The 27,174-nt window shown below is 33.6% G+C and overlaps 1 protein-coding gene and 2 long non-coding RNA genes across 7 annotated transcripts; 1 reads left to right on the top strand and 2 right to left on the bottom strand.

Annotated features, from left to right (window-relative positions):
* Positions 1-2,380: 2,380 nt before the first annotated feature.
* LOC111429574 (uncharacterized) lies at positions 2,381-2,694 on the bottom strand. Its single transcript, XR_011641882.1, has 2 exons — positions 2,535-2,694; positions 2,381-2,480 (listed from the first exon to the last, which is right to left on the bottom strand). It is a non-coding gene; the product is annotated as an uncharacterized lncRNA (long non-coding RNA).
* A 5,292-nt stretch (positions 2,695-7,986) lies between these two features.
* LOC111414117 (uncharacterized) lies at positions 7,987-13,962 on the bottom strand. Its single transcript, XM_023045343.2, has 6 exons — positions 13,668-13,962; positions 13,057-13,612; positions 12,901-13,000; positions 12,759-12,848; positions 8,270-8,425; positions 7,987-8,200 (listed from the first exon to the last, which is right to left on the bottom strand). Exons 1-6 carry the CDS (start codon positions 13,819-13,821, stop codon positions 8,135-8,137), a joined length of 1,122 nt encoding a protein of 373 aa, XP_022901111.2. The 5' UTR covers positions 13,822-13,962; the 3' UTR covers positions 7,987-8,134.
* A 4,875-nt stretch (positions 13,963-18,837) lies between these two features.
* Positions 18,838-25,407, top strand: LOC111413760 (uncharacterized). Of its 5 annotated transcripts, none has more exons than XR_002706227.2 (4): positions 18,838-19,479; positions 22,641-22,808; positions 22,874-23,263; positions 25,158-25,407. It is a non-coding gene; the product is annotated as an uncharacterized lncRNA (long non-coding RNA). The 5 variants fall into 5 exon arrangements; XR_002706223.2 differs by having other exon boundaries at positions 18,850-19,256; positions 19,305-19,479; positions 22,874-25,407; XR_002706215.2 differs by having other exon boundaries at positions 18,857-19,479; positions 22,874-23,081; positions 23,175-25,407.
* The last annotated feature ends 1,767 nt before the right edge of the window (positions 25,408-27,174 follow it).

The raw sequence follows: 27,174 nt of genomic DNA, 5'->3' as shown, positions 1-27,174 counted from the left end.
GATTGGTTGTTGAACTGGAGGATCGGAACGAAGAAACAGTCGAACGTTACGATGCTTTGGAGCAGTACTCCCGACGTACGTCAATAAGAATTAGCGGTATGGACCACTGTCCGATTAATTAAGTGGAAACTCATTAGTGTCTACGTCTTTTTAACGAAAAATTAGAAGTCCCCATTGATACTATTAATATCGATCGATGTCATCATGGTGAAAAGCTGGTAAATGGTAAACAAAGCGTAATCGTGCGTTTTGTTTCCTATAAAGATCGACAATTGATTCTTCAAAGGCGGAAGTTGCTAAAGGGGCCCCGCGTTCGAGTTACAGAAGACCTTACGGCGACTCGATATAAATTATATCAAAATGCGGTCACCAAATTAGATATAAAATCTGTATGGACCTCTGATGGTAGAATTTTTGCTCGTGTTCATGGTAAGATTGGAATATCAAGTTTAGGTGATTTAGATAAAGTATTATAATCGATATTAATAGTATAAATGCTCCATTAATATTAGAAAATATTGGTTACTATGAGCCTGCATATTGTCTTAGGCTAAAGAATCTTTTCTATATTCCTTGGTTTTCAACTGAACTGAGACGAAATTCTCCTCTTATTAGAATCCTTTCACTGTACAACACCCTGTCGGCTTCTTTCTTCATACCTATGTTTGGCATTGGTATTAGATCGTTTAAACAACATGTGACACCTTTGATAAGTGCTGCAGCCACCCGGTAGGCAAACTTGATTTTTATCATTGAACTCTGTAATTTGTGAAGTAATTCTGATCATTTTTTTTTTAAGTTTTAATTCAACATATCCTATCTTGGTTGTTTTGCTTGTTTTTATTGGTTATATTATGTACTAGTAGACTTATGTTCTGAAATTTGTAATTAGGGGCAACCCGGTAATTTCGGAAGTAAAATAAAACAAAATTAATAAATAAATAAATCGAATAAAAATTACTAATAATTTTGGCAACGACGCCCACCAACAAAAGGATGAATTGATATAAAAAACAACCACAACCCCACAAATATCTAAACAAAGAAAACAAAAGAAAACTAATAAAACCGTAACATATTGGTTGATTATTTTTATCATTAATACCATGAACCTCGAATCCAAAAATTTCTAAATAACAAGACATGTGATCAGAATGGACAAAGAATTATAGAAATCGAAAAATTTGACAACACTAAATCAACTCTATAGTATTTATTGACACACTTTGAATCACATAAAGTGATATATAACAGTTATTACTTCAAAACATACCTAATTGCTATTTTCTACAGCGCTCTATTAACATATGTATACTATATAAGCTATCAAATCGTTAAATATTCACGTGCAAGTAAAAATATTTTATCTACGACTGCTTGGATAAGTCATCATTACCGCACTCATTTGAAATGATTTGAGTTACGTAATGAAGTTCATTACCGCACTGGTATCATTACGTCACGCATTTTTAGCCTAATCAGAACAGACATGACTTAATGAAGCGAGCAACAATACAAAAGAAAAAGTGCTATCTACTTACAGAGAAACAATACTATTTATTATAAACATCAATTGTTATGTTTTTACATTTCGAAACACTTATTCCAGATGAGTAAACATGTTGTTGAAACTGACAATTCAAAATTATCAACAATCATTTCAAAATATTTTTGTAAATGTCAAACAGAGTTTTTTAAAGAAATTGTTTTTTTAGTAATTTTTAGCAGTCGTAGATAAAATGCTGTATATCACACGTGGGCTAGAGCATAATTACAGTACTCGTGTGATTACACGACTCAGTCTACGACCTCGTCGTGCAATTCTTCACACTCGTACAGTAATTATATTTCTAGCCCACTTGTAATATAAATAACTATTATAGTTGTTAATAAATTTCAAACGATTTTTTGTTTTAATGCAGTTGCGATCCAATTATAGAAAACATATGCCACCTTGTATTCCTTAAAAAAACAATGATTATCTCAGTTATTGTTTTAAAACCATTACGTTAGTGAATGTAAACAATTACCTTAGCTACTGATGTGTGTGACATTTGACCAAACAATGGGAGTTCCGAAGTAAGTGGATGTTGGCTCATACATAACAATATTACATAATCTTTTCGTGTTGAAACATCGGAGTCAAACCAATTTAGATTGTACACTGAATCAGCAACACTGCTCGCCTATTAAAAATAATAAGAAAATGCTATGTTAATATAAAAATATAATTTATACCGCTGTGGTAAATCTTTGACCAACTGTATGGATGAAAAATAACGCCAAAAAGTTAGAAATAAATAACCAGCAACTTATTAAATTCTTTTTCTAAAAATATTACAGAGTTAATTAATTGAAATCATCATATGAATTGTCTAACCAGAACAATTTCAGTAATAGACATTGTTAAACTAACTAAAATGCAAGTTTTCGTAGACACGAGAAATCTGAGAAAGAAACTATTAACGTATTTAAACAACCTAAAACCACAATATATCATGTATATTACCAAAGTAACTATTGTGTTAAATTACCTGAATATATCTTGATGATATAAGGCAATCCACCGCAGAATCTTCAGATTACGTTTCCTATTTTTGGTCAAATGTATGTTATCAATCATGCTTTTAAGGTGTTCTATTCGTACGGTTAATAATTCAAATGAATAGCCATATAAGAGCAACGAGGAATACATAACATTTCTTGTAATAGCTATACCATATATTTGAAATAACATTATTAATGTAATTTCGTACTGTTTCGCCTTATATGGAATGAAATACTCCATAATAAAACAAATTTTGGTATTCATAACATTGGTACAATCATTTTCTAACATAGTATAATATGATATAACATATCCCACAAAACATGCTATGTAATGAATCGTTTTTACAATAGTTTTCATATTTTCTTCAATAAATTTCATTCTTTCGGGGATGCCGAATCGATTAAAATCACTTAATAAATCAATCATTTCGATCAAACCGCGTGGATTTCGTAATATTAGAATATTATCCAATAGAATTGCTGTACCCGGTACAATAAATTCCCATTTAAACAGTAATTTTGCAAAATTCGTCTTATAATCTAAAATAATTGAAAAGATAACATCAAAACGTTATATTATATAACATCTAATACTCACCTTTAACTTCTATTATCAAGGGATAAAATATCCAAATTGCATTTACAACAATCAAAATTATTATTCCGTATCTTCGCAAACCGTGGGAGGTGGGCCATGCATAATCTTTGCTGAAACTTTTTTCTAAAAGGTAATAACCGCTTGTTTTCGCCATTTTGAACACTACTGTTCCAAAAGAATGAAATTGATCGAAAACTTTAAAATTAATATTAAATCTACAATAAAATCACCATTCGTTTAATTAAGAAATTAACGTGGATTACGAAAGATTACTATTTTACTTTATTGTTCGCTCAAAATTTGTCTAAATTCAGTGAAAAGTTTAATAACTAACAAATGTGAAATGAACATACAAATAACTAGTCGGCACGAAACAAATACTGAAAAAATAATGTTATTGTCCCGCATTGATATTTAAATTAAGACTAATGCGCAGAAGCGCATTCAGTACGCCAGCATGCGCTCCCGCTGTGTGAATCGCCCAAATGGTCTATAATATCGATTTGCTATGATTGATTAATGTATTTTTTTATTATTGTTTGTAACATCATTGTAAATGTACTGTCAATTTGTGGTAATTACGTACAATGATAAGAAGAGTAAGAGTTTTTAGACTTAAATGTTATTTTCTGTGCAATGGTAGTGGATAAACAATTTGAAATACATCTAACAAGGGAAGTAACACAACTGTGGCACGCCGATTTTGATGAAATTTGATAGAATGGACCAAAATGAGGCTTACATATTTTTTTATATGTGCGGTAAAAGCCCTTGAGCCGAGTTTTAGGGGTTGAAGTACATTTTTGCATATATTTCGAAAACGAAAAGTGCTCTCAAAATTTGGTAAATTGAAACTAATATTTATTTTTAATAAGCTTTCATTTGATGTATCACACATATACCAGAAGGTGAAAATGGGCGAACTACCCTTATTTTTTATATGTAAAGTAAAAATGTTTGAAAATGGTTATAAGGGCTGGAAGTTAAGGTTAATATTAATTATAATAAGTTAATAATTCAACTAACAAAAGAAATAATTCAAAAGCTATAACAAGGGGAATGAAGGAAGAAGAGAAAATAAGGAAAAATCTACAACAAATTCTAATATGGGAAGACACAAATAAGAAAAACAAGAACAACGAAGAGAAGGTCAAGAAAAAAAGAAGAAGAGAGGTAAAAGTTATAAGATATAAATAAAAGAAAAAATCAAAGAAAATCACCTAATATTCACTAAGGCAGATAAAAACGTGGACTTAGTAATTTTAAATAAAACTTAGTAATAAAACAGAAAAATTTCTTAAAGATAATAATTACAAAAAAATATTGAAAAATCCCACTAATAATTGTCACTCAAATGTTAAAAAAATTGTCAATGAGGTTAAAGACACTTAAAAAATATAATATGTATTAACACTAGGAATATAATGTCAATGAACCCAAAAACACCCAGGTTGTACTCCCTCATTAAATTACATAAAATAAACCACCCAATAAGACCCATAATAGCATCTACTGACGCCAGCACATATAACATTTCAAAATTTCTGGTACAATTCTTTAAAAATAATATAGCCTTTGAACCCAAATATACAATTAAAAATAGAAAACAAATCATTCAAAAATTAATAGACACCAACCTACCAGTCAAAAACGCCATTTTATCCTTTGACGTAGTAAACCTCCACACTAACATTCCTACTGGACAGACTTTAACGATTATTGAAAACATCCTCAACTCACAAATGGAAAATAAGAACGCTAGTAAAAACATATTTAACCTTTTCCAAATCTGCTTACAACAGAATTTTTGCAATTTTTGAAATGAAACATGCACCTATGAGGAGGGACTCCCCATGGGCTCACCTTTGAGCGGGTTACTAGCTGATGTCTTTTTAAATGAGATGGAAAATAACTTCATAATGAATGAAAAAACCCCTTTTGTCAATAATATTTTGATATGGCAACGCTACGTCGACGATATTTTAGGACAGTAAAGAAGTTATTGACGGTATACATCAGTATATTAACACACTACACAAAGAAATTCAATTCACACTAGAACTTGAAGCCGACAATAAAATACATTTTCTTGATTTTACAATAAACAAAACAAACCAAAATATCCAATTCGAAGTGTATAGCAAACCCACTCAGACTAACACTACGATCCCATACGACTCCTTCCATAATTTAACTCACAAAATGAGTTAATACATTTGCATACACAGTTAATACAAATTTGAGTAAAGAAAAGTTTAACAGCGAGATTGAAATAATAAAAGATATCGCTAAAAATAACGCCTTTCCAGGAAGCATAATAGATAAAGTTGTCTACAAATATCAGAATAAACAAAACCTTTGAGGTACTTAATAATACCCAACTAAAAACTCAGCAGACACAGAAAACCAAAAACTACAGATACATTAGGTACCAAGGAAATATTAATAACAAAATAAAGGAAACTATGAAACAGCACGATATTCAGATTTCAGATAATCCCAACAGGACCATAGGCAGCCTACTCATAAATAACAAAGAAAGAATAAACAAATTGGATGGGGGGCGAATGGCCCCGTGGTAAGCTCTCGGGCTACCATGCCGGCGTCCTGGGTTCGATTCCCAGTGAATACACGCCGAGTCGCCTCCCCGTCCTTCGGAGGGGACGTTAAGCCGTCGGTCCCGGTAACCAGTCTAACATCTCTGGTTGTCGTCAGATACATGTGTAGTTGGACGATGTGAACGTAAAAACGGGTTGAAAGCGCGTCTGCGCTCTTTGAGCGGTACTCAGCCATGCACCCAAGTTTCTGGGCGTTGGAGTACCAGCCCGGCTTGGGGGTCGTCTTCAAATTGCTGGGCGTTGGAGTACCAGCCCGGCTGAAGGCGAGGCGAGAAGCGGTATCAGCCTGATCGGATGCCATCTTCGAACATCTTTCACTCCTCCAAATAGACCTACACATGGCCGAAGTAAAAACCGTGAGGATGTACAAAGGGACCGTTGAGGCCCAAGTGCTTTGGTTATACCACCTGTGGTTTAACCAACCTCACATGAAACAACAACAACAACAAATTGGATAACAATGGGGTATATAAGTTGAAATGTAAACTTGGCATGCCACTTATATTGGGGAGACAGGCAGAGCCCTCAAACTACGAATTAAAGAACATAAAATAAAGCACAAGTCTAATTTTGGTAAACATATAACCTTTAACCATGAATTCGACGAAAATAAAAACACAAAAATATTGCATCATGTTAACAAGGGCTACCTTATGGAAATCCTGGAAGGATACGAAGTTAGAAGGTTTATATATAAGAACCCAGATCTAACATGTTTAAATGACCAAATTCAGACCACACATAAACCACTATATTTGTTTCTTAACAACCTTACATCCCACCCCGTGAACCCCCAGATAGACGAGAATTTCAAAACATGATGTCATTTTGAAAACGCACTACTCTGGGTCCCATGGACATCACCCCTATCCTTTTCTAACCTATCCTCATCCCATATCGATTCTCATCAAATCTAATAGATTCTATATTTTAAGGTTGCGCTACAAAACACAATTTTTCATCCATCACAATTTCCAAGTAATTCACACTCTCACAATACCTCACACTTACCTCATCCAGCTTCAGAATTTTGTTGGCTTCCTCTGCATGCAGCCTTTTATAAACATCATTTGTGTCTTGGTTTTCGATATTTGTAGCCTGTTAAAATCCACCCATTTACTCAACTTTCCAAGGTAGCTGATCGCAATTTATCGACCTCCGAACGGCTATCCCCAACACCACGATATCGTCAGCATAGGCAACAAGATCAACCACACCAAAATCCATCTCCAAAAGCTCGTCAAGCACTATCCCCCAGAATCTCGACTCCCTAGATCTTTCTTCTTACTTGTCAGCAACATGACAACTTCGGCCAGTTTCCACTTAACCGGAAAGCTTTTTTCTTCAACAAATTAGGCCAGATCTTCCACAACTGATGCAACTACTGTGGAAAAATCCCGGCCAATCCCGGGGATATCTTTCTATCATACCCTTCCTCACTCTCACTTTCGCTCTATCATCTCACGCTGATGGCGTGTAAAATGAATTTCTGCTGGATCGTCACCAATGCCTCCAATTCTCTTCGCCGGAATTGAACGTTGTATAACTCCATCATTGATTTATTTTCCTCTAAATTTTCCTTTTCCTAATAACTTCCTCTCCCCCATTCTCGTACGCCTATGTTCCCTTCCAGATGTAGCATAAAAATACCAAAGAATATCTCAAACAATATAGGAGCAAGTAATTAAGACGGATACGTTGGAATGTTTACTCCAAGGATGTCGTTGACATCGAGAAAGATGTACCTGTAGGCAACAGGTTCCAAGCAAGTCAAATAAATATGGAATTAAATGTTTGTTTTTGCTAATCCAAAAACTACTTCGCTTAAAACATAGAAGTGTACATAAGCATTCAATCAATAGGGCAATATTAATGTATTAATTCTTCTCATGCTGTAATAGAAAGATTATGCAGACCACTAAAAGAAATAACACTGAAATAACACGATTTCGTCGTAGAGAATTTCTCCAAAATGTATCTATTGCGCTAATATAAAAGTCTTCTCCTGAACGTGTGCCAAAAACGTAATATATCAAAACATTCAAACTCACCACACCGCGCATGTTGTCTAGATACATTAAAATTTACAACACTCTTCATCATCCGCATAAATCGACGTAAAACGAGTTGATGTTCGCAGCAAACAATTGTGGTTTCTGTAAAATTGCATATGATAAGGTAGAGACATAATGTCCAATAAATAAGGCACATAATGGTATATAGATTAGAAACTCTTTATAGTGTTTATTGTTATACTATGTAACAAATAAATAACAATTACTATTTCAATTATTACATATTTGGTATTTTCCACTATTAACATTTGTACCATAAATATGTACTTTAGATCTTATAAGATTAATAAATTTTAAGCGATTCGTTGTTTCATTACGGTTAAAATCCAATTGCAGAAACCATAAACCATTTTGTATTCCTTCAAAAATATCATTCGTACTCTCAATTATTACAAAACAGTTATATAATAATTATATACAATAACTACCTTAGCTGCTGCGGTATGTGATAATTTGCCGAACAATGGGACTTCCATGGCGACTGTATGTTGGCTCATACACAACAACAATAAAACATCTTTACGTGTTGAAACATCCGAATCGAACCAATTTAAATTACAAACTGCATCGTTAACACTACCCACCTATTAAAAATTTGGTAACAAATTATTAAATACCTATATGAAAGGTCTTCCAATTTTAAAGAGTGAAAATTCACTATAAAAATGGTAAAAATTTCGCGGAGGCAGTTCGTAAAGTTCTTTGAGCTGTATTTGGTTTTGGAGAGGACTGCGCAGTAAAATCATAAGCAACCATAGCCGTAGCCACACCAACGGGACATTATATGGCAAAACAAACACATGACTGTAAAAAGCAAAGTAAGAATCTATAAAACTTGTGTAAGACCACCGCTAACATACGCAGCCGAAACAAGACCCGAAACAGTAACAACCAAATAAGTCGTCAAAGCTACAGAGATGAGAACACTAAGGACTATTATAGGCTTAAGCCTGCATGACAGGATAAGAAGCAAGAGGACGCGCGTGATGTGCGAGGTACTAGTTGTCATCCAGAAATTTCGGTCATTTCGTATTCATCCGGCCAGGTCTGCTGAAAATATATATACTAGGGTGTCCCTTAAATTTCAATTTCAATATATTTTTACGCATACCTTCTAAAAACTTTCGTATTGACCTAATATAGTCTAGAAATAAATATTAGCCCGATTTATAAACGATAACCCGTGCCGACTTGAGTTTTTAACTTGTCCATACATGTTGCGTAGGTGCAGCGCTGCGACCTGTTACTGCGAGTTTCAATTGTCATTTCATACGTGATTTCTAACATTATTAGTGCGTTGTTGTTTATTGTGTGAAGATGTCTGTGGAATTACGAAGTGATAAACAAAATATTTACCTTACCGGACTGCCAAGCCACCAGATAAATGGTGCAAAATTACCATCTAATCGACAAGTTCTCACCGTTTTATTTTACAATATTCGTGAAGTCAGCTTGACTGACTGTTAGTGAAAGTGCGAATCTTGTTATAAGAGAGTGCATTATATTTTGGGAAAAAGCCAGAATTCCTACGAAGGCATTTCCTAACTGCGTGAAGAAACTTGTTCATTTATATCATGTTTGGAGGGAGCTGCAAAAAAACTGTAAGAAAACTCAGGTGACGTTCAAAAACCGTGAAAATAATTTTGTAAAAGACCTTGATAACTTATTTGATATTGCACATGCTGATGCCTTCGACAGAATGAAAATAAAGAAAGACAAAGAATTTTTAAGGAAACAGAGAGAGCCAGGTCGGCCGGGATGCTTAGGTGGAATTGACAAAAAATTGGCGGAGAAAGAAGGACGAGTTAGGCAAAGACAATTGAAAGAAGAGGAAAGAAAGGTAAAACAAAGAAAGTTATTGGCTGTTGCATCTACTTCTTCGATAGATAGCTTGGAATGTCATGAGAATTCGGATGAGGAACAGATTTCGAACTCTGAACTTAGTACTCAGATTCCTTGCCCTAAAAAAAGTTCTAAAAGAGGCACGAAAAGTTTCATAACTCCTAAACTGGTAGCAGCTTTAGATCGATACCAATTAAGCATAAGGGACTCAGTTTACACTCTCCATGCGGTTGTAGAAGCGCTTGGTCTGAACAGCGATGATTTCCCTATTAACAAATCCTCGATTCAGCGAATTCGTACTCAGGCGAGAAAATCCAGGGCAGAAGCAATAAAAACTGACTTCCAGAATAATTTGCCTGACGTAGTCACAGTCCATTGGGATGGAAAACTATTACCTGGATTGGATGTATGAAGTTCAAAAGAAGAACGCTTGCCAATTATTGCTTCATTTGACGATAGAGAACAGCTTCTTGCAGTACCAAAATTAGAGAGTTCTTCTGGAAAACATCAAGCTAAAGCCATTTCAACTGCACTCTTTGACTGGAACCTCCATGATAAAGTACAGATAATGTGTTGCGATACAACAGCTTCAAATACTGGCCATTTCAGAGGAGCTTGTGCTATTTTGCTTGTCGTCATCATATTTATGAGTTGGTCCTTAAAGCTGTTTTTGAAACCAAGGTAAAGCATATTACAAGTAGCCCAGATATTCCAATTTTCAAAAAGTTAAGAGATAATTGGAAAAATATTAACATCGATAACATTGAGCCACCTCTGAATTTCGTTAAAGCACATATTGCTGAGACAAACATTACATATTTGTTAACTTTTTATAAGACTGAAAAACCTGGAAAAACCTTTTATTAGAGACGATTACCGCGAATTGGTTGAACTATGCGTTGTGTTCTTAGGAGGAGATACAGAGAATAAACTAAAACTCAGGCCCCCGGAGCTTTGCATCAAGCGCGATGAATGGCGAGAGCGATCTATTCTATAAAAATATGTTTGCTTCAATCGCAACTTAAAATTACTGCAAAGGACAAAAATGCTCTACAAGATGTTTGCTTATTTATCGTCACCTTGTATACTAAACCTTGGCTCGAATGCACAGTGGCAATTAAAGCACCTAACCAAGACTTGTGCTTTTTGAAAGCTCTAAAAGAATATGAAAAAGTAGACGCGACAAGTTCCAAGGCATCCATAAGCAAGTTTGTTCATCATTTATGGTATTTGGATGAAGAAACAGTCATGTTATCACTGTTTGATGAAGAAGTTGATTCCAAAACCAAGACAAAAATGATAAATAATTTAAACAGAGACGAAAGTTCACATTCCGCTAAAGGCTATGTCCCATCGAAGAAAGAAATTACGCAAAATTTGTTTAGTAAGCTTAATATTTTCTTGTTTCTTTTTTCAAAGTTTCGTGGCTTAGTTTTTGCTTATTTAAACTGTTTTTTCTTTCTTTCAGATATGACGCTGGATGATTTTGTGACTCAAAGAAGCAAACAATTTCTATCTCGACTGCAGATCGACGACAGTTTTCTTCGGGAAGATATATCTTCTTGGGGTGACAATCCTACTTTTTTGGAAGCTAGAAGACAAATAAGTCGTTTGAAGGTCGTAAATGACACTGCTGAAAGAGCTGTTAAATTAATGCAAGATTTTAATGGACTTATCACGGCTGAAGAAGAGCAAAAACAGTTTTTGTTGCGTTGTGTTCAGGAACATAGAAATCTGTATCCAGACTGTTAAAAAGCTACACTAAAGAGAAGTTACCCTAATTAATTATTATTATAAATTGTATTTAAATAAAAGTTTATGTTGATCTTATTTTATTTTTACTCATACTTACTTTATTTGTTGCATTTTAATTAGTTTTGGATCAAACCAAAATGTCAGGCCAAAACACCATTTTTTATTAAACTTTAGAGCTCGGTCGGCACGGGTTGCAATCATGCTACAAATATGAAATTTCATATTTAAGTACATTTTAGCATTTATAAAAAAAGTAGAGGGTATGCGTTTAGAAATTCTCAAAAAAAATTTTTTTTGCCATATAAGGGACACCCTAATATATACGTTTACAGGAATTAGGCTTATCAAAAACCAGCTTGCACCGTATTTCGCATAAAGATTTTGCGTTAAAAGCTTACAAAATCCAGCTGACGCAATAATTAAAGCCATAAGATCACGGACAACGTCATACATTCGCTGATTGGGTGCTCACAATGCACGCACAAGATCACCATTTTTTCAACAAATTTATTCTGAGTAATGAGGATTATTTTCATTAGTCTGGTTATGTCAACAAGCCAAATTATCAGATTGTGGGTTCTGAAAACCCAAAAGAAATGGTCGAACAAACACTTCATCAACAACGAGTGACAGTTTGGAGCGGTTTTTAGGTTGGCGGAGTGATTGGACCTTACTTCTTTGAAAATGATGATAGTTGCAAAGAATGAATTGCATTCCCGAACGATAATAATAACTCTATTGCGTGAAAAAAATTCTTGGACGTGTAATTTCCCGAAATGGAGATATGAATTAGCCAACGAGATAGTGTGATTTAACATTATTGAAGTTTTTTTCTTAGGAGTATGTTAAAAAATAAGGTTTACGCCAACGTTCCAGCAACGATTTGGCAGGTATTACAAATACTGTACATTTCTTTTAATTTAAAATTAATCTTTTAGTTGAAAGACCCTATGTATATGTATAATTATTATTTATACAAAGTGTTCGTTAAGCATTGAACCGCTTAATATCTCCAAAAGTACTTGTCGGATCAACATGAAATTTGAAATGTGAATTTGACTAAACAAAATCCAATTTTTCAAGATGCAACGCCTACTTGATTGTATTTAAATAGCACCATTAGTCAAAATTGACATCATTCGAAAGTTTGACTAGTGGTGCTCATTTTTTTAACAAAAGGTTTTATTTAGACAAATTCACATTTCAAATTTCGTATTGATTCGATAAGTACTTTTGGAAATATGACTTAAGCCGGTTCCATACTTAACAAACATTTGTATATTAATCGATAATTTAATAATATAAAAAATTTATTCTTACCGCTGTGATAAATCTTTGTCCAATAGTATGGAAGAAAAATAACGTTAAGAAGTACATAATAATCATCCAGCAACTTATTAAATTCTTTTCCTAAAAATATTACTTGGTTAATTAATTGAAATTATCATGTGAAGTGTCAAACCAGAATAAATTCAGTAGTAGACATAGTTAAACAAACTATAACACAAACTTTTGTAGGCACGATATAACTGACAAAGAATCCCTTAACACAGTCAAACATTCTAAAACCGCAACACATCATATATATTGGCAATGTAACTAGTGTGTGCAAAATTACCTGAAAATATCTTGATGATATAAGAAAATCGGTCGCAGAATTTTAAAATTTCTTTTCTTATTTCTGTTCAAATGTATATTATCGATTACATTATTAAGGTGTTCTATTCGAGCGATTAACAATTCCATCGAGTAACTATATAATAACAACCCAGAAAATATAACATTCATTGAAATACCCAAAAAATATATTTGAAATAACATTATTAATGTTATTTCGTACTGTTTTAAATGATGTGGAACGAAATATTCGATAATAAAACAATCTTTAGTATTTATAATACCGGCACAATTATTTTCGAACATAACATAATATGCCATAGCATATCCTATAAAAAATCCTCCGTAATGAATAATATTTAGTATAATTTTTATATTTTTTTCAATAAATTTTATTCTTTCTGGGATACCGAAATGATTAAAATCACTTAATGAATCAATTATTTCGAGCAAACTACGTCGATTTCGTAGTAACTGAATATTACCAAACAGAATTATAGCGCCTATCGCAATAAGTTCCAAATGAAACAGTAGCTTTGCGAAATTCGTCTTATAATCTGAAATGATTAAAGTGACGACATTAAAACAGGGGATATAAACATTAATACTCACGCATAAGTTCCGTTATCAAGGGATAAAAACCCCAAACCAGATTTATAACTATTAAAATTATTACTCCGTATCCTCTCATTCCGTGTGAGGTGGGCCATATCATATATTTGCGCATACTTTTTTCTAAAAGGTAATAACCGAGTGTTTTCAACATTTTAAACACTACTCAATTAAAATAATCAATATTAAAACTTAAATAATCTTAATGAGGAAATTATCGTGTTCACTTATGATTATTGTTTTATTTTACCATACGCGTTAAATTCGATGAAAAATTTAATAGATAAGAAATGCGAAATATGTAACAAATTGACTACTCGCTACGAATCAATCACTGAAAGAATATCGTTAGTCCGACATCGATATTTAAATTATTTTTAATGCGCAGAGACGCATGGAGTACGGGGGCATGCGCTCGTTTTCTTATTAATCGTGGTTGATTCATTCTATTAACATTGATTTATTTTCTGTTTTTATATGTAAAATTATTTTAAGAGTAATTTAAACTTTGATAATCGTGATGTATACAAAGAAAGACTTGTTATTTATCACTTAAACCAACACCTAAATATTTTTAATCCCGACTTATATCGAGTGAATATTGCAGCCAATCTCAGAGAAACGGTCAATATATATGTCATACATTGGTTTTCAAACCACGGAGCAAAAAGAAAGAATACTATTAACATATGCCATATACCTAAGCAGATTTTATGTAATCAAGACTAGAAAAGACATAAGTAGTTCTTAGAATATACGTTATGCGATGTAGATCTTCTATTGAGTAAGGATTTTGAACAACGATTTTTCGTGTACATGTAGATTAATATCACTGAAAAGTAAAGGAGAATCACATATATTATGTGGACTCTTAAAGAAGAAGAGTACATCATCACAGACACAATCCTGAACTGTTTGCAAAGAAGTGTCATAGTCAGAGTGTATTGTATTAAGCATTTAAAACATAAGTATTTAACAAACTTGTTTTGAATTCTTTCAATCCTGGATATGTACGTTTGGTGCTGTAAACGAAACCAATACAGTATTTTGATCGGAATAACTTTTATAAAAGAAGCTTTGAATACCGATATGTGTGTTAAACAATAGTTACAGATACTTAATGGATGATACACGGGTAAGAACCTCACCAACAACCATATAATTGTAACACATAGTATTCCTCTTCCTCGTGAAAGAGATGACATTGCATTTAGAGCAAAAGATTCACAGAGCATTCAAAAGAAAATTTCTGTCAACATCACATTTAAAGCTGCGAGAGATTTTAAAAAACTAATCAATACAAATACGCTTGGATTAAAATGGGAAAGTAATGCAAGGCATAACACAAGGCAGGATGATATTCTGCTAAATTGATTATCATCAACACTATTGAAGATCTCCCAAAGCCAAAAAACTGAACTGTAATTCTGAATGTAAACTAAAAGTAATATACTGTAATATAAGAAGCCTAAGACAGAATATCAATTAAGTTGATGTCATTTTGATGCAACATAAACCTAATGTACTAATTCTTGTTGAAACTTGGCTGTATGATGACGAGGCTATGACTTTAAAGTTTTCAAGTTATATGAGGTCTCATGTGTGTAGAGAGGACAGAATGTCTTGTCAATATTGACAAGAAGCAACTGTCCCCATGAACTGGTCTCTTCTGTAAACACGGATCGTAACAACTTATTATCAATTAGACTTACATTTCACAATATAATCATTACGGAGTCTACAAAAAGCCGGGCTCATCCTTCTGACCTTTCATGGATGCGCTCGAAATGGGATTACGACGTGTAAATCTATTTGTATAGGAGATTTCAACATATCTCGTTTGGAACAAAAAACAAGCATGGTTTAAAGAAGGTAACAGTAACAAAAGATAGGAATTTAACAACTAACCTTGAAGAGGGTGGTTCACAGGTGAGCTTTTAAAACACTTAGATATGATGTTAAGAAGTTGGTCATAATGAATAAAAAACGATTCATGGAATACAAATTTAATAATGCTGAAGATTCCGCTCGAAAGCAATGGAAGGTCATAAATGATTCAATAATGATAAATAATAAACAAGAACGAATCCATAAAATTTTGGATAAAGATAATTCAGAAACGGAGGACCCGAAACAAATCTGTAATATTCTACGTCAGACCAAGTAATGATGATTTCATACAAGTTGCATCGCAATCTGGTAACATCAACGGTGCGGGCTGAAAAGAAGGCATACTATGGCATACCTTTGGATCTTTCTCCAAAGATCCAAAGGCTCTATTCATCAATCAGTTTTTCCGGATGCCTGGAAGATAGCTGAAGTAATTGCGTTACCTAAAGTATCTTCCCCTTCTGCCCTAAGGGATTTTAGACCGATCAGTATCCTACCAGTAATGTCAAAAATTTTAGAGAGAGTCTTGGAAAAGCAACTTAGAGCACACTGCGAAAGGTATAGTATACTGCCAGATCAACAATCTGGGTTTCGTTCGGGTTTCAGCTGCGCAACTGCTTTATTGAACCTTACTGATGATGTATTTGCTTCTAGAGATGCCGGGCAAGCCGCACTTTTGTTATGTTGGACTTCACCAAATCATTTGATACAATAAATCATAATATACTTGCATCTAAACTTAATTATTTTGGTCTTGGAAATCAAGCTGCAATTTTGATAAAGTCATTTTTGTCGGAAAGGTCTCAGGTTGTGAAGATTAATAGTCAAGTGTCGAGCGCTCTGTCTGTTACTCGTGGAGTCCCTCAGGGGTCCATTTTGGAGCCACTATTGTTCTCTATTTATACATCTGATTTTGACCAGGTTCTTGAGCATTCGCAGATTCACTTGTATGCAGACGATACACAGCTTCTGCTGAATTTTAATCCAAATAATTGGGTTGATGCCTGCATAAAATTTAACTCAGATATAGCATTATTTTCTGATGTTGCGAAACGCCATGAACTTGTGCTAAATCCATTTAAGTCTTCTGTTCTTCTGTTTTGCGGTAGTGTCACAAGGAGAGCGATTAAGCCTTTGATATCCGGACAATTGGTGGTGGATAGCGAACCACTTACTGTTTCTGAAAATATAAAAATTTTAGGAGTCACATTGGATCATCAGTTGAGGTTTGAGGAGCATGTGGCCAGATGCTTGAGGGGTGGGTATGGCGCCCTGCGTCTCTTGTATGCTCATAGGGATGTCTTAAGTAAAAAATTAAAAATTATGCTGTGTGATAGCTTGGTTCTAAGCAAATTAAATCACTGCGACGTTGTTTATGGTCCAAATTTAACGGAGGCGAGTAGGCGTCGTATCCAGAACCTCCAGAACGGTTGTCTGAGGTTTATTTACGGAATTCGTAAATATGACCATATTAGTCATAAGTTGGCAGAGACTGGGTGGTTGAACATGAAGAACAGACGTAAACTGCATGCAACTTGCACTTATTATAAAACTATTAAAAGTCAGCGGCCTCCTTACTTGCTGCAACGCCTATCTTTCAGAAGCGATGTCCATAACATTAATATAAGGAGGCAAGATGTATTGACGGTACCACGCCGCGCCTCGCACCGATCCTTTTCCTACCAGATAGCTAAAACGTACAATGATCTACCGATGAACCTTATAGGATTGAACTGTATTTCGTTCAAAAGTAAATTAAAATCCTCCCTCCTGCTTGAGTCATCATGATTTTTTTTTTTATTATATTCTGAGTTACTGATGTATCGCTTTATACTGGCATGTCGTCGTATTTTGTTATTTTGTTTTTTTCATTTGTTTATTAGTATTGCTAAAAACATTCTCATTTTTGCTTTATATATATATTTTCTATATATTCTGGATTAAGTGGAAGAGCAGTTGGTTAATAACCAAACTGAACTTCGTCCAGAAAATACGTCTATTTTCTAAGAGTGTATTATTATTTTCTTTCCTTTTTTTTTGCGACTTATTAATAAAGGCATTATTATTATTATTATTATTATTATTATTATAATGACAACACTTAAAACTAATTCAGCTCCAAGTCATGATGGTATCAAGCCTAAAGTTGTTAAATGTTTGAAAGAGGTACACTCACCGATTCTATCTAGTCTTATTAATAGAACCAGGAGGGGAATTTCCCGGAAGAACTAAAGATTGTAAAGATAACACCGATATTCAAGAAGGGTCTGAAAGTAGAAGCAACCAATTATCGGCCCATATCAGTCATAACTGCTTTTGCCAAAATATACGAGCTAGTACTGAAAAATAGATTACTGCAATTTTTAAATGATATTGGTCTTATAGCGGAGAGTCAGCAATGTTTCCTAAAAAAAAGTACACAAAGTGCAATAACTTCAGTAATGAATAGTAACAGATGAATAGGAACAGTAATGAATGCAGTTTGTTTATGATAATGTGGATCTTGGACGAAAAGTTTTGGCTGTATTTTTGGACCTATGTAAGGCATTTGATGTGCTTGATCATGAGCTGCTGTTGAATCGTTTGAAGAGCATAGAGGCGATTGGACCGGCACCGGTTATCTTTACGAATTACTTCAAAGACCGATATCAATACAGGGTGTGTGGTGGGTATGCAAGCGCCAAAAAACTTGTTAAATATGGAGTGCCGCGGCTCTGTTCTAAGCCCTCTCCTATATGTAATTATCATCTAAAAACTATGAAATAACTTTCAAATTATTATAAATTGTATATTTATATAAGCAGGCAAAAAAAATTATTTTGCTTCATTTCATTATTATTTTACTCACAGTGTGAATTACCCACATAATTATGAAAGGTGTCATAGGAATGTAAATGATATCTGTATCTGAGCTTATTATTAATTTGTTTTATTTAATAAGCTTAAATGATAACACAACAAACAATAAGGTAGCATTAAAAACGCTTTTGTTATCTTTGACAATAAAAATGGATTAGAACTTGAATTGAAAACAAATCACATTCTTAGAGCAAACCTTCATTGAAAACAATCGTTTTCTAGACAAATCGTTTTGTTGATAATTGTAAGTGGAAATTTATGTTACCCATTGTTTTAGTGGTTATAGAACCTAAATTGAACGCCTGAGATCATAAAAGGGAAAATTGAACCGTATACGATCGCCTGCAAATTGACTCGATATTGCACTTGCTGAATCAAAATGGGTTAATAGAAAGTGTTGTTGTTGTCGTCGCGGTTTAATGCATTACCCTCTGAAAATTAGTTTCGTTCCAACATTCCCAAATAGAATCTTCGGAATTGCAATTAAATAACACCTTATAAAAAAGTGTGTAATTTTTATTTTCCACAAAAATTAATATTCAAATAGCAATATTTTCCGAAAAGGAAAATCTAATTATACTATTGGAATTTGCGGAAGCCTCTAATTTCGTAGCTAGGGTGGCGCATGCGAATCGAGCATGTATTGATTGCTGAAGGCTCGACTTCCGGGATGTTAGAAGACCGAAGTGATCTTGCGGTGATCCCAAGAAAAGAACGTGTTTGTTATATGCAAACAAGCATTACGAGTTCGTTGATGTTGTTTGAAATGCGATTTCAAAATGGCAATGAAAATAAATTAAAATGGAAGCAAGAAGGAAGTATTCAAATTCTAAGTTTAAGGTTAGTTTTAATTTCAGAATGAAATTTGTTATCTATTCTTGTTTTAAGGGGGTGTTTTATGGTTTTAATCGTTTTAACTATTATAACTTGAGTTTTATCTACTATGAAATACTGACGATGGACCATCAAAGTTGGATTTTAGCACATCATTGAATTAAAAAAGTTCATAAATTCTCGGATGAATCGGATTAACCTATAGAATTCTTGGAAATATGGATTTAAGGTAAATGGTAAATGGATTTTGTTATTTGTTCACTTAAAAATTTTTGAGACTCATTTAAATGGTAAAATTTACCAAATTTTCTTTTTACTATTTAAACATACGATCATTGTTGTCGTCTGTGGTGTTCTTCTCTGACGTGATATAAAATTATGTGTTTAGGGGTTAAGTGAAGGATTACTTCACGGAATTATTTTCTTATTAAGAAGGACAGGAAACGTAGAGGCGAAGATGTGGCGGTGTATGTCTCGAAGGAATTGTTAGATTAGAGCGAGTTACTTAAAAGATTAAGTTTAGTGTTTATATTGGGAGTTGTCTATTGCCTTTCTAATTTAAATTTTCAAGTCTTACTAAATAAATTGCTATACCTCTATAAAAATCTGTCACACACAAATTCATACGAAAATCTATCAATTATTGTTTAAAATCGAGACCCAAATACGATCAAATCCCAAATAAATGGAATACCAGTAGCATAATTGCGATCCCTAAACCCGACTCAGAATATCATCTACCCAACAATTCTAGACCAATCGTACTTCTTCCGGTCATAGCCAAAATCCTTAGAAGTATAATAAACCAACGAATTCTTAAATACCCAAATACTCTATTTCATTTTACCAGTTTGGTTTCAAACCAAACAGCTCCAGTATACATCCATTAGTTGTGCTACTTAACAACATCCAACGGTAACAAAAATTAATTAAGAAAATAATTGCTTTATTCCTGAATAGTAACAAAGCATTCGATACAGTTTGGCATATGGGATTATTATTCAAAATGGATATCAAGAGAAACTTAATTACTTTCATCTACGAATTTTTAAAAACAGAACGTTTCATGTAGCGATTGAGTTCCGTTTCTTTTAACCTTGAGGTACCCAAACTAGGCGTTCCTCAGGATTCCCCCTTTCTCCCACCTCATACAACTACGCAACAATTATACTATACAACAATTTAAACCTTGATCTGTACGTTTTGCAATATGCTGACGACACGACGCTCATCGCACATAGCAACATATTGGACAAAGCCACAATAAACTTACAAACTCTATATAACCATGTATTAAAATGGTTACATAAATGGAGACATACTCCCAATCCAGGAAAATGCTAAGTCATAGTTCCAAACTACTGCATTTGTCAAAAATCTCCAACAGTGAATACTGGCAACTTATGCATAAAACCATCTCCATCAGTTAAATATTTGGGAATAATTTTACATAATGGCCTAAAATTATCCAAGCATTACAAAACCAAAAGAGACAAATCAGAAGAGCCAAATACTTCCGAACACTCACCTACAAAAAAAACTAAGTGATACACATCAGTATCTCAAAATCTCACTGACAATTAATTCGACATAAAAGACTAACGATTCATTGATAAAGCAGAAGGAGGTGCATAAGAATAATAACTAAAATCCGACATCCGAAAAATCTTGTGCACAATATCAGTAATGAAGGCCTATATGCTGTAACATAAATAAACCAATACGACTAAGGCACGAAGAACTAAAGAAGAAATTTATCAATACAAAATAGAACAGCTATTATTACTATGTATTATAATTTATATGTATTATGTACGCGAATGTTATACATACTAACATTTGAAGGCCACGTTGATGGAGCTGTTGCTAAGACTTGGCGCATTCTTTGCTTCGTTATAAGAGTCACGCAAAATTTTACAAATATTTGTGCCATAAGAACATTGTATTTTGCTTATGTGCATAGCGTTTTAAGCTTATGCAGCTCCGTTTGGATTCCGCAATATCAAACATATATATCCAGAATTGAAAGGATTCAAAAGAAATTCCTAAAGTATTTATGTTTTAAAAGCAACATCGCTTACATTGATTACGTATCTGCCTGTGCCTCCTTCAACTTCTTATCGCTCCGTCAGCGTCGTTCATGTGGTGATGCTTTAACATTCCATAAAATCATTAATGGTAGTATTGATTATCCTAGCTTTCTTGAGGTCGTTAATTTTCGTGTTCCTCCCCGGTGTCTTCGGCTCGATTATTTATTTTACATGCCTACTCCAGGTATGAATATCTGTCAGAAATCTTCCATGTTGAGAATGGCGCGCACATGCGACCATTTACATCGTGGCGTGGGGGTTGATGTCTTTTGCGATTCGCTACGCGCGTTTAAACGTTTGATAATTGCGGCGTGTAAAGCTGATAATAATAATAAGTTTATGTAAGTAAATTCTATGTTTTGATGGATATATTTTATTCTCTGGTTATCTTTGAGGAACGGTGCCTTGGGTTCGTCCCGTTTGTAGAGGCGGAAAGGCCAGGATGTAATGAGGTTACGGTCGGTAGCTAATAAAGAATTATTCCTCTCTCTCTCCAAAAATTCGTTGGCACCATCCTATTTACATGTAATGAGGAAATTATGTAATAACTTAGCAGTTAAATTAGAAAATATATCATTAAATAAAATAATTAATCAAGGAACGATTGTAGTACGATTATAATATTATGCAAACACATCAACGAGTGAATTGAAATATACAGAGTGTTTCTAAATTGATGCGAAAGATTCATCGCCTTCTAGATAGAAAAATAACACGGACAAAATCACAACAATGAAAATATTTGTCATTATGACACCAGCCTACTTGATATTTTTAAATAAAGAATCAATCTGTGAATTAATGTCAAAAAGGTCTGAGTATTATTTTATTTTTTTTATGGACAAACTAACGGTTTTAGGAAAAAATTTTAAGAGATAAAAAAGTTGCGTATTGAGTTCCACTATTTAAATCAAGTTTTTATATAGAAAAAAATAGACGCATTAAAAAGTTCTGATGCATGTATTGTAGGAGTGAATTTTTCACCGCCTTGTAATAACATTTTAGGATTATAAAAATCGTCAAAAAGTATCATTTTATTAGTAATAGTTATCTGCCAAATTTCATTCTTCTAAATTCCTCCGTAGTGGATTTATTAAATAAAAACAATTTTTTTCCCTTAACTTTAGAGGGCTGTAACTCGGCGAGGAAGGGGTTTTGAACAACAACTTATATGAAAAACCCCCTTAATTTTGCTGAAATATCATCCCTTGAAATCTTTCGCATCAATTTAGAAACACTCTGTATAATGTAATACTCTATCAAACAAATCAGGAAAAAGTAATAGGACTTTTATTGGTAGTGCTAAAGTGTGAACTGCAAGTATTCCTAATTGCTAAAATGGTTAAGATCGCAAAAATTATGAAATAGAAAGTACCATAATAGGGACGAACATACACATCCGGCAGTAATAATGGAGGAAAGATTATGCGATGGATATATTCAAAGTAAATATTCCCATCTCATTCAAGTACGTTGTAATGTATATCAATTTCAAAAAATTAATCTGTGCTCTTTGTCTTATGCGTTTTCAAGGTAGGAGTAGGAAAACCCGTGAGGAGATGGACGGCGGGGAAGAACACAGTAATTGAGGAGACGAAAATCAAACGACATCTCTAATATGAAGTATTGTATTTTGCTTTTGAGTTTCAACAATAAAATGGCGTGGACAAAAGAGACTTAGACTGCTAAGGAAGAAGAATTGATAGAGGGCGCATGAAACGGAATACATCCATAAATACATGTATATAATATACTATATTATATGCGGCGTCCAAAATATAGTATAAGTTGGCCCACAAGAATTATCTTTATTGAATTCTCAACTTATTTTCAGAAAATGTCGTCTTGAGTTGTTGTAGTTTGTAACAATTTCGGATTAATTTATTTAGCGTATGGCATATAAGACACACAATACGATAGTAGGTAAGTTACAAAAAATGAATAGAATGACAGTCATTAAAGAGTACAACCTACGTTTTGGTTGTTATTGGTAAATTTTACATCCAATTCGGCTAGCCATTAAAAGTTTTTGCAAGGTTTAGCATCAAAGAGGCTCCCACAGCGTTAGGATAAGATTCAATAGGGCAGCACCCCACAATTTGCTGAATACATTATTTTGAAGCTTCGCAGTCACACTGAGGCGATGGCAGCACTCTCCATTTGTTGAGGCTATCGCTACAGATTCCAAGTACCGTACATACTCTGTTCAGGTCCTTCCAAAGCTGAGAAAATCGAAATCCTTTTAATTTTTGGTTGAGGAGGATCTCTTGGTTTATTCTTGGTGATGCTTTGGCGTTCCAGTCTTTTCCCCACTCAGAATTGATGTTGTACTTGTTTTTAACCAGTTCCTCAGCAAGATTAATATAATGGAGGTTGTCTATGGCCATTAATATGGAAATAAGGTGAGCATTTTTTTTTTCGAAGGTTTCTGGGGCAATATAGCAATTTTGGAAACTGTTTCTGTCGAATTATTATTTAGTTAAGTCTATTAGTCTATCAACCTCAAAATCCAGCGCACATCTGACCTTCTAACTTCATTGTATGTGCCGCGTAAAATGGCTACTTGGCCTTAAGATTGCACTCCACGTACATGTAACATAGTCTGGTACAGGTGATGCAAAACCTTAACCGATTTTAACACAGGGTCTTGTGGGGAGCAACCTTTGGTGATCCCAAAAGGATTCCTGGCAAATACTTATCAATGCTACGTTGGGTACGTATATAATGTTTGCATAGGTTTGTATTAAACTGTAATACTTTGCTGTGATATATTGGTGCATATTGGTGACAAGAGAAATAGCTGAAAATTGTTTTGAAGTTCGTAAGTCGACCGCTAAGCGGCGTAACTGTCATAGAGAAACATAAAATTTCCGCTATCTCAGAAAGGTAGATGTTGGGCTATAAATTTGGCATTATTTGACAGCTTAGATAGTACCGCATAGTTTTGTTTCGTGACATATCTCATATTTATCATAATAAGGGAGGGGGAGGTCAATGCGCGTTTAAATGTTTACATTTTAATATCTTCTGGACCATTTGATAATTCTTCATGATACACAATGATACAAAAATGTTGTATGAAATAAAACATTTCATATCTGTATAATATAATAATATTAAATAACAAAAGATAAACAATTATAGATAAGAAAAATTTATTTTCTAAACGCTTACACTAGTGCTGTCACCGGACCCCCTCCCAACCGATGCAAAACACTTCTCATATTTCTTTTTAAATGATTGTAAGTTGTAATCTGTGTAGCAAATAGAAAGGTTATTAAAAATCGAACCAACCATATAATAAAAGCAATGTTTCAACGCTTGCATACTATGTTTTGGAATGGAAATCTAATGTTTCTACGCATTGATGATTTCATATAGGTAAGATGGCCTGCAGTTAGTGATAATAAAAATTATTCGATAAGGAATATGAAGTCTACGACTTTCTACCATATTTAAGCAATTTTCATTGGCCCATTTATTACGACGCATACAATAAATAAATCTGAGACAAGATTCTTGAATCCTTGTTATTCTCTCCGCATTCTTCATCATCAAACAAGGCTCATAAATAAGATTATAAAGGAAAAGTAGTTTCAATAGTATTTTTTAAGTGTGTTTTATAATTCACTAGCATCTAACTGAAAGTTGTATGGAGAAGAAGCAATAAAAAATTTATTAATTTCATTACAATCCGAGAGATTACTATCAAGCCGTGTGATGTTTTTCGATTTAGTAATGTTATTTCTTAGAACCTCCATTTTTTTCAGAATTTGAAGGTTTGGACAAATTTTGATTAAAATAAGCATTTTTTCAGATCTGATACCATCTGTAGTAAAAATATGCAAAGTTCTGTAATATTGACCATGTACAGGATTTCCCGTGAGTTCTGGAAAACTGGCGTTACGCTTAAGTTGTCCGCTAGATGGTGCCACCGGCCTCGAGAAGGGCACTAGCGCTAGTAGCTACGGTTTAGGATTTACATCGGTTTCTTTCCCCGTATTAGTTATTTTGTTTTATTTTCAAATAATATTTATTATGTAATACATATTATATACACATTATAACAGTTTTTTTTCTTTACCTTTTCTTATCTTATTTAAAAAAATAGTTTTAAAAAGTACCCTCTATGAGACGATTGCCAAAGTTTTAAAATGTCTTAATTTACCGATTCTAGGTAGATTCCTTTACACAATCTAATGAAGCTTAAGTTATTATTATTTATGCAAATTAAGTTAATTCATTTTAAAATTGAGGGTAGGCACACACGGTCGATTTTTAGTTGGCCGATAGTTTAATCGATGAACATAAATGTATTAAGTTTAATGTATTATCTTAATTAACGTGTATTAATTAACAATAACTCTTCTTCATAGAATGCCCCCAATATATCCTAACCTTTCAAGTCTTTAATCGTATACATCGTCGGGTTTGTGAGAATTTTACTAATTTTAAATATTTCTGTGCTCCAATTTGAGGTATAACCATTACAAAAACTGAAAAAATTTTTGTTTAAAACTTTTTACTTGCGTTTATTTAAAAATATAAATCGGTACCGGTTTCGAAGTTACAACTTTATCTTCAGAAAAAATTTTGGATACCTCGATCGACGACTAATTGATAGGCAACAGTTTTCTTAGCTATAATGCTTTATGTCGTACTGTTGTGGTACCACCCGTTTACGTAGTAATGCTCACGTAGTATTTATGTTTATAATAATAAGAATATAATAAGTTTACAATATAATAATGTATCAAAAGTAATGATTCTGTAGTTAACCAACAACCACCAGAGACATGTGTGAATAATAAACATATAGATGGAAACAACCCCTAATTCTCCTGGTCTCTGTGTATATCAAGAAACAGATGGAAACATACTTAGTTATATGATATTTTCCGTGGGAAGCACAGTTGTAAAAACAGAGTTCACTAGGAACAGTCGTTATATAAGTCGAGTTCACTAAGAACAGTCGTTAAGTACACTTCACTAAGAGCAGTCGAAAAGTCAAGTCAGTGGTGTCTGTTAGACCGAGTCGATCAGTTAGTCTTAGAACAAATTGTTACCTGTCGTCATCGTCGTCTCTTAAATAAAATTATACTAAAATCAAGAACAGAAGAAGAGTTGTTTAATTTAATAAATTGCCCTTCACATCGAAGAAATAACTATATTCTTAAATATCGACGTTACAACATTTAAGTAAGGATACACAACATCGATGACGGCGGTACACAAAAGTACAATTTTTAATTTACAATCTTGGTACAATTTCGATGAACGTGAATATAGTATAATACGGACTTAGAATTAGAGATATAGAATAGTATTATGGAACTAGACTTAGTATTAGAATTAGAATGATCATAAGAATGCTACGGTCGAGGGTTATATAGGACAGCGGAGCCCTTGAATGCAACTTTTGGTGGGGCGAAGACGACGCCACGGGCGCCTGAGGGGCACAATGTGTCCTAAACTATGGGTCGTAAATTGGTCCCTTCTGAAAGCATCCCCTAATTAGGGGACCACCTTATCGGGTCTGTAACAAAGAAAATGTGGCTATAAAGCGCATTTTTAGAATACTAAAAATCTTAACTTATGTGGTCCTTAAAACTTATCTTAAAAATACTAAAAAACCTAACTTATAGAGTCCATTAAGTGTCTTTGTAACGAACACGACACGAAACTCACCTATTTCCCACGAACGCTTTAGAATAATATATCCTTTAACCGTATAATGCTCTGATCCGGAAGATACGGGACACCTGTATACCTAATCGAAATCAAAGAAATAGGAAGATCTAAAAGTGGCACCAAATTAGCATTAAAATCCAATT

Source organism: Onthophagus taurus, chromosome 11, assembly GCF_036711975.1.
Source record: "Onthophagus taurus isolate NC chromosome 11, IU_Otau_3.0, whole genome shotgun sequence".
Lineage (NCBI taxonomy): Eukaryota > Metazoa > Arthropoda > Insecta > Coleoptera > Scarabaeidae > Onthophagus > Onthophagus taurus.
Note: the sequence above shows the minus strand (reverse complement) of the source record. Positions and strands in the feature narration are given on the sequence as shown.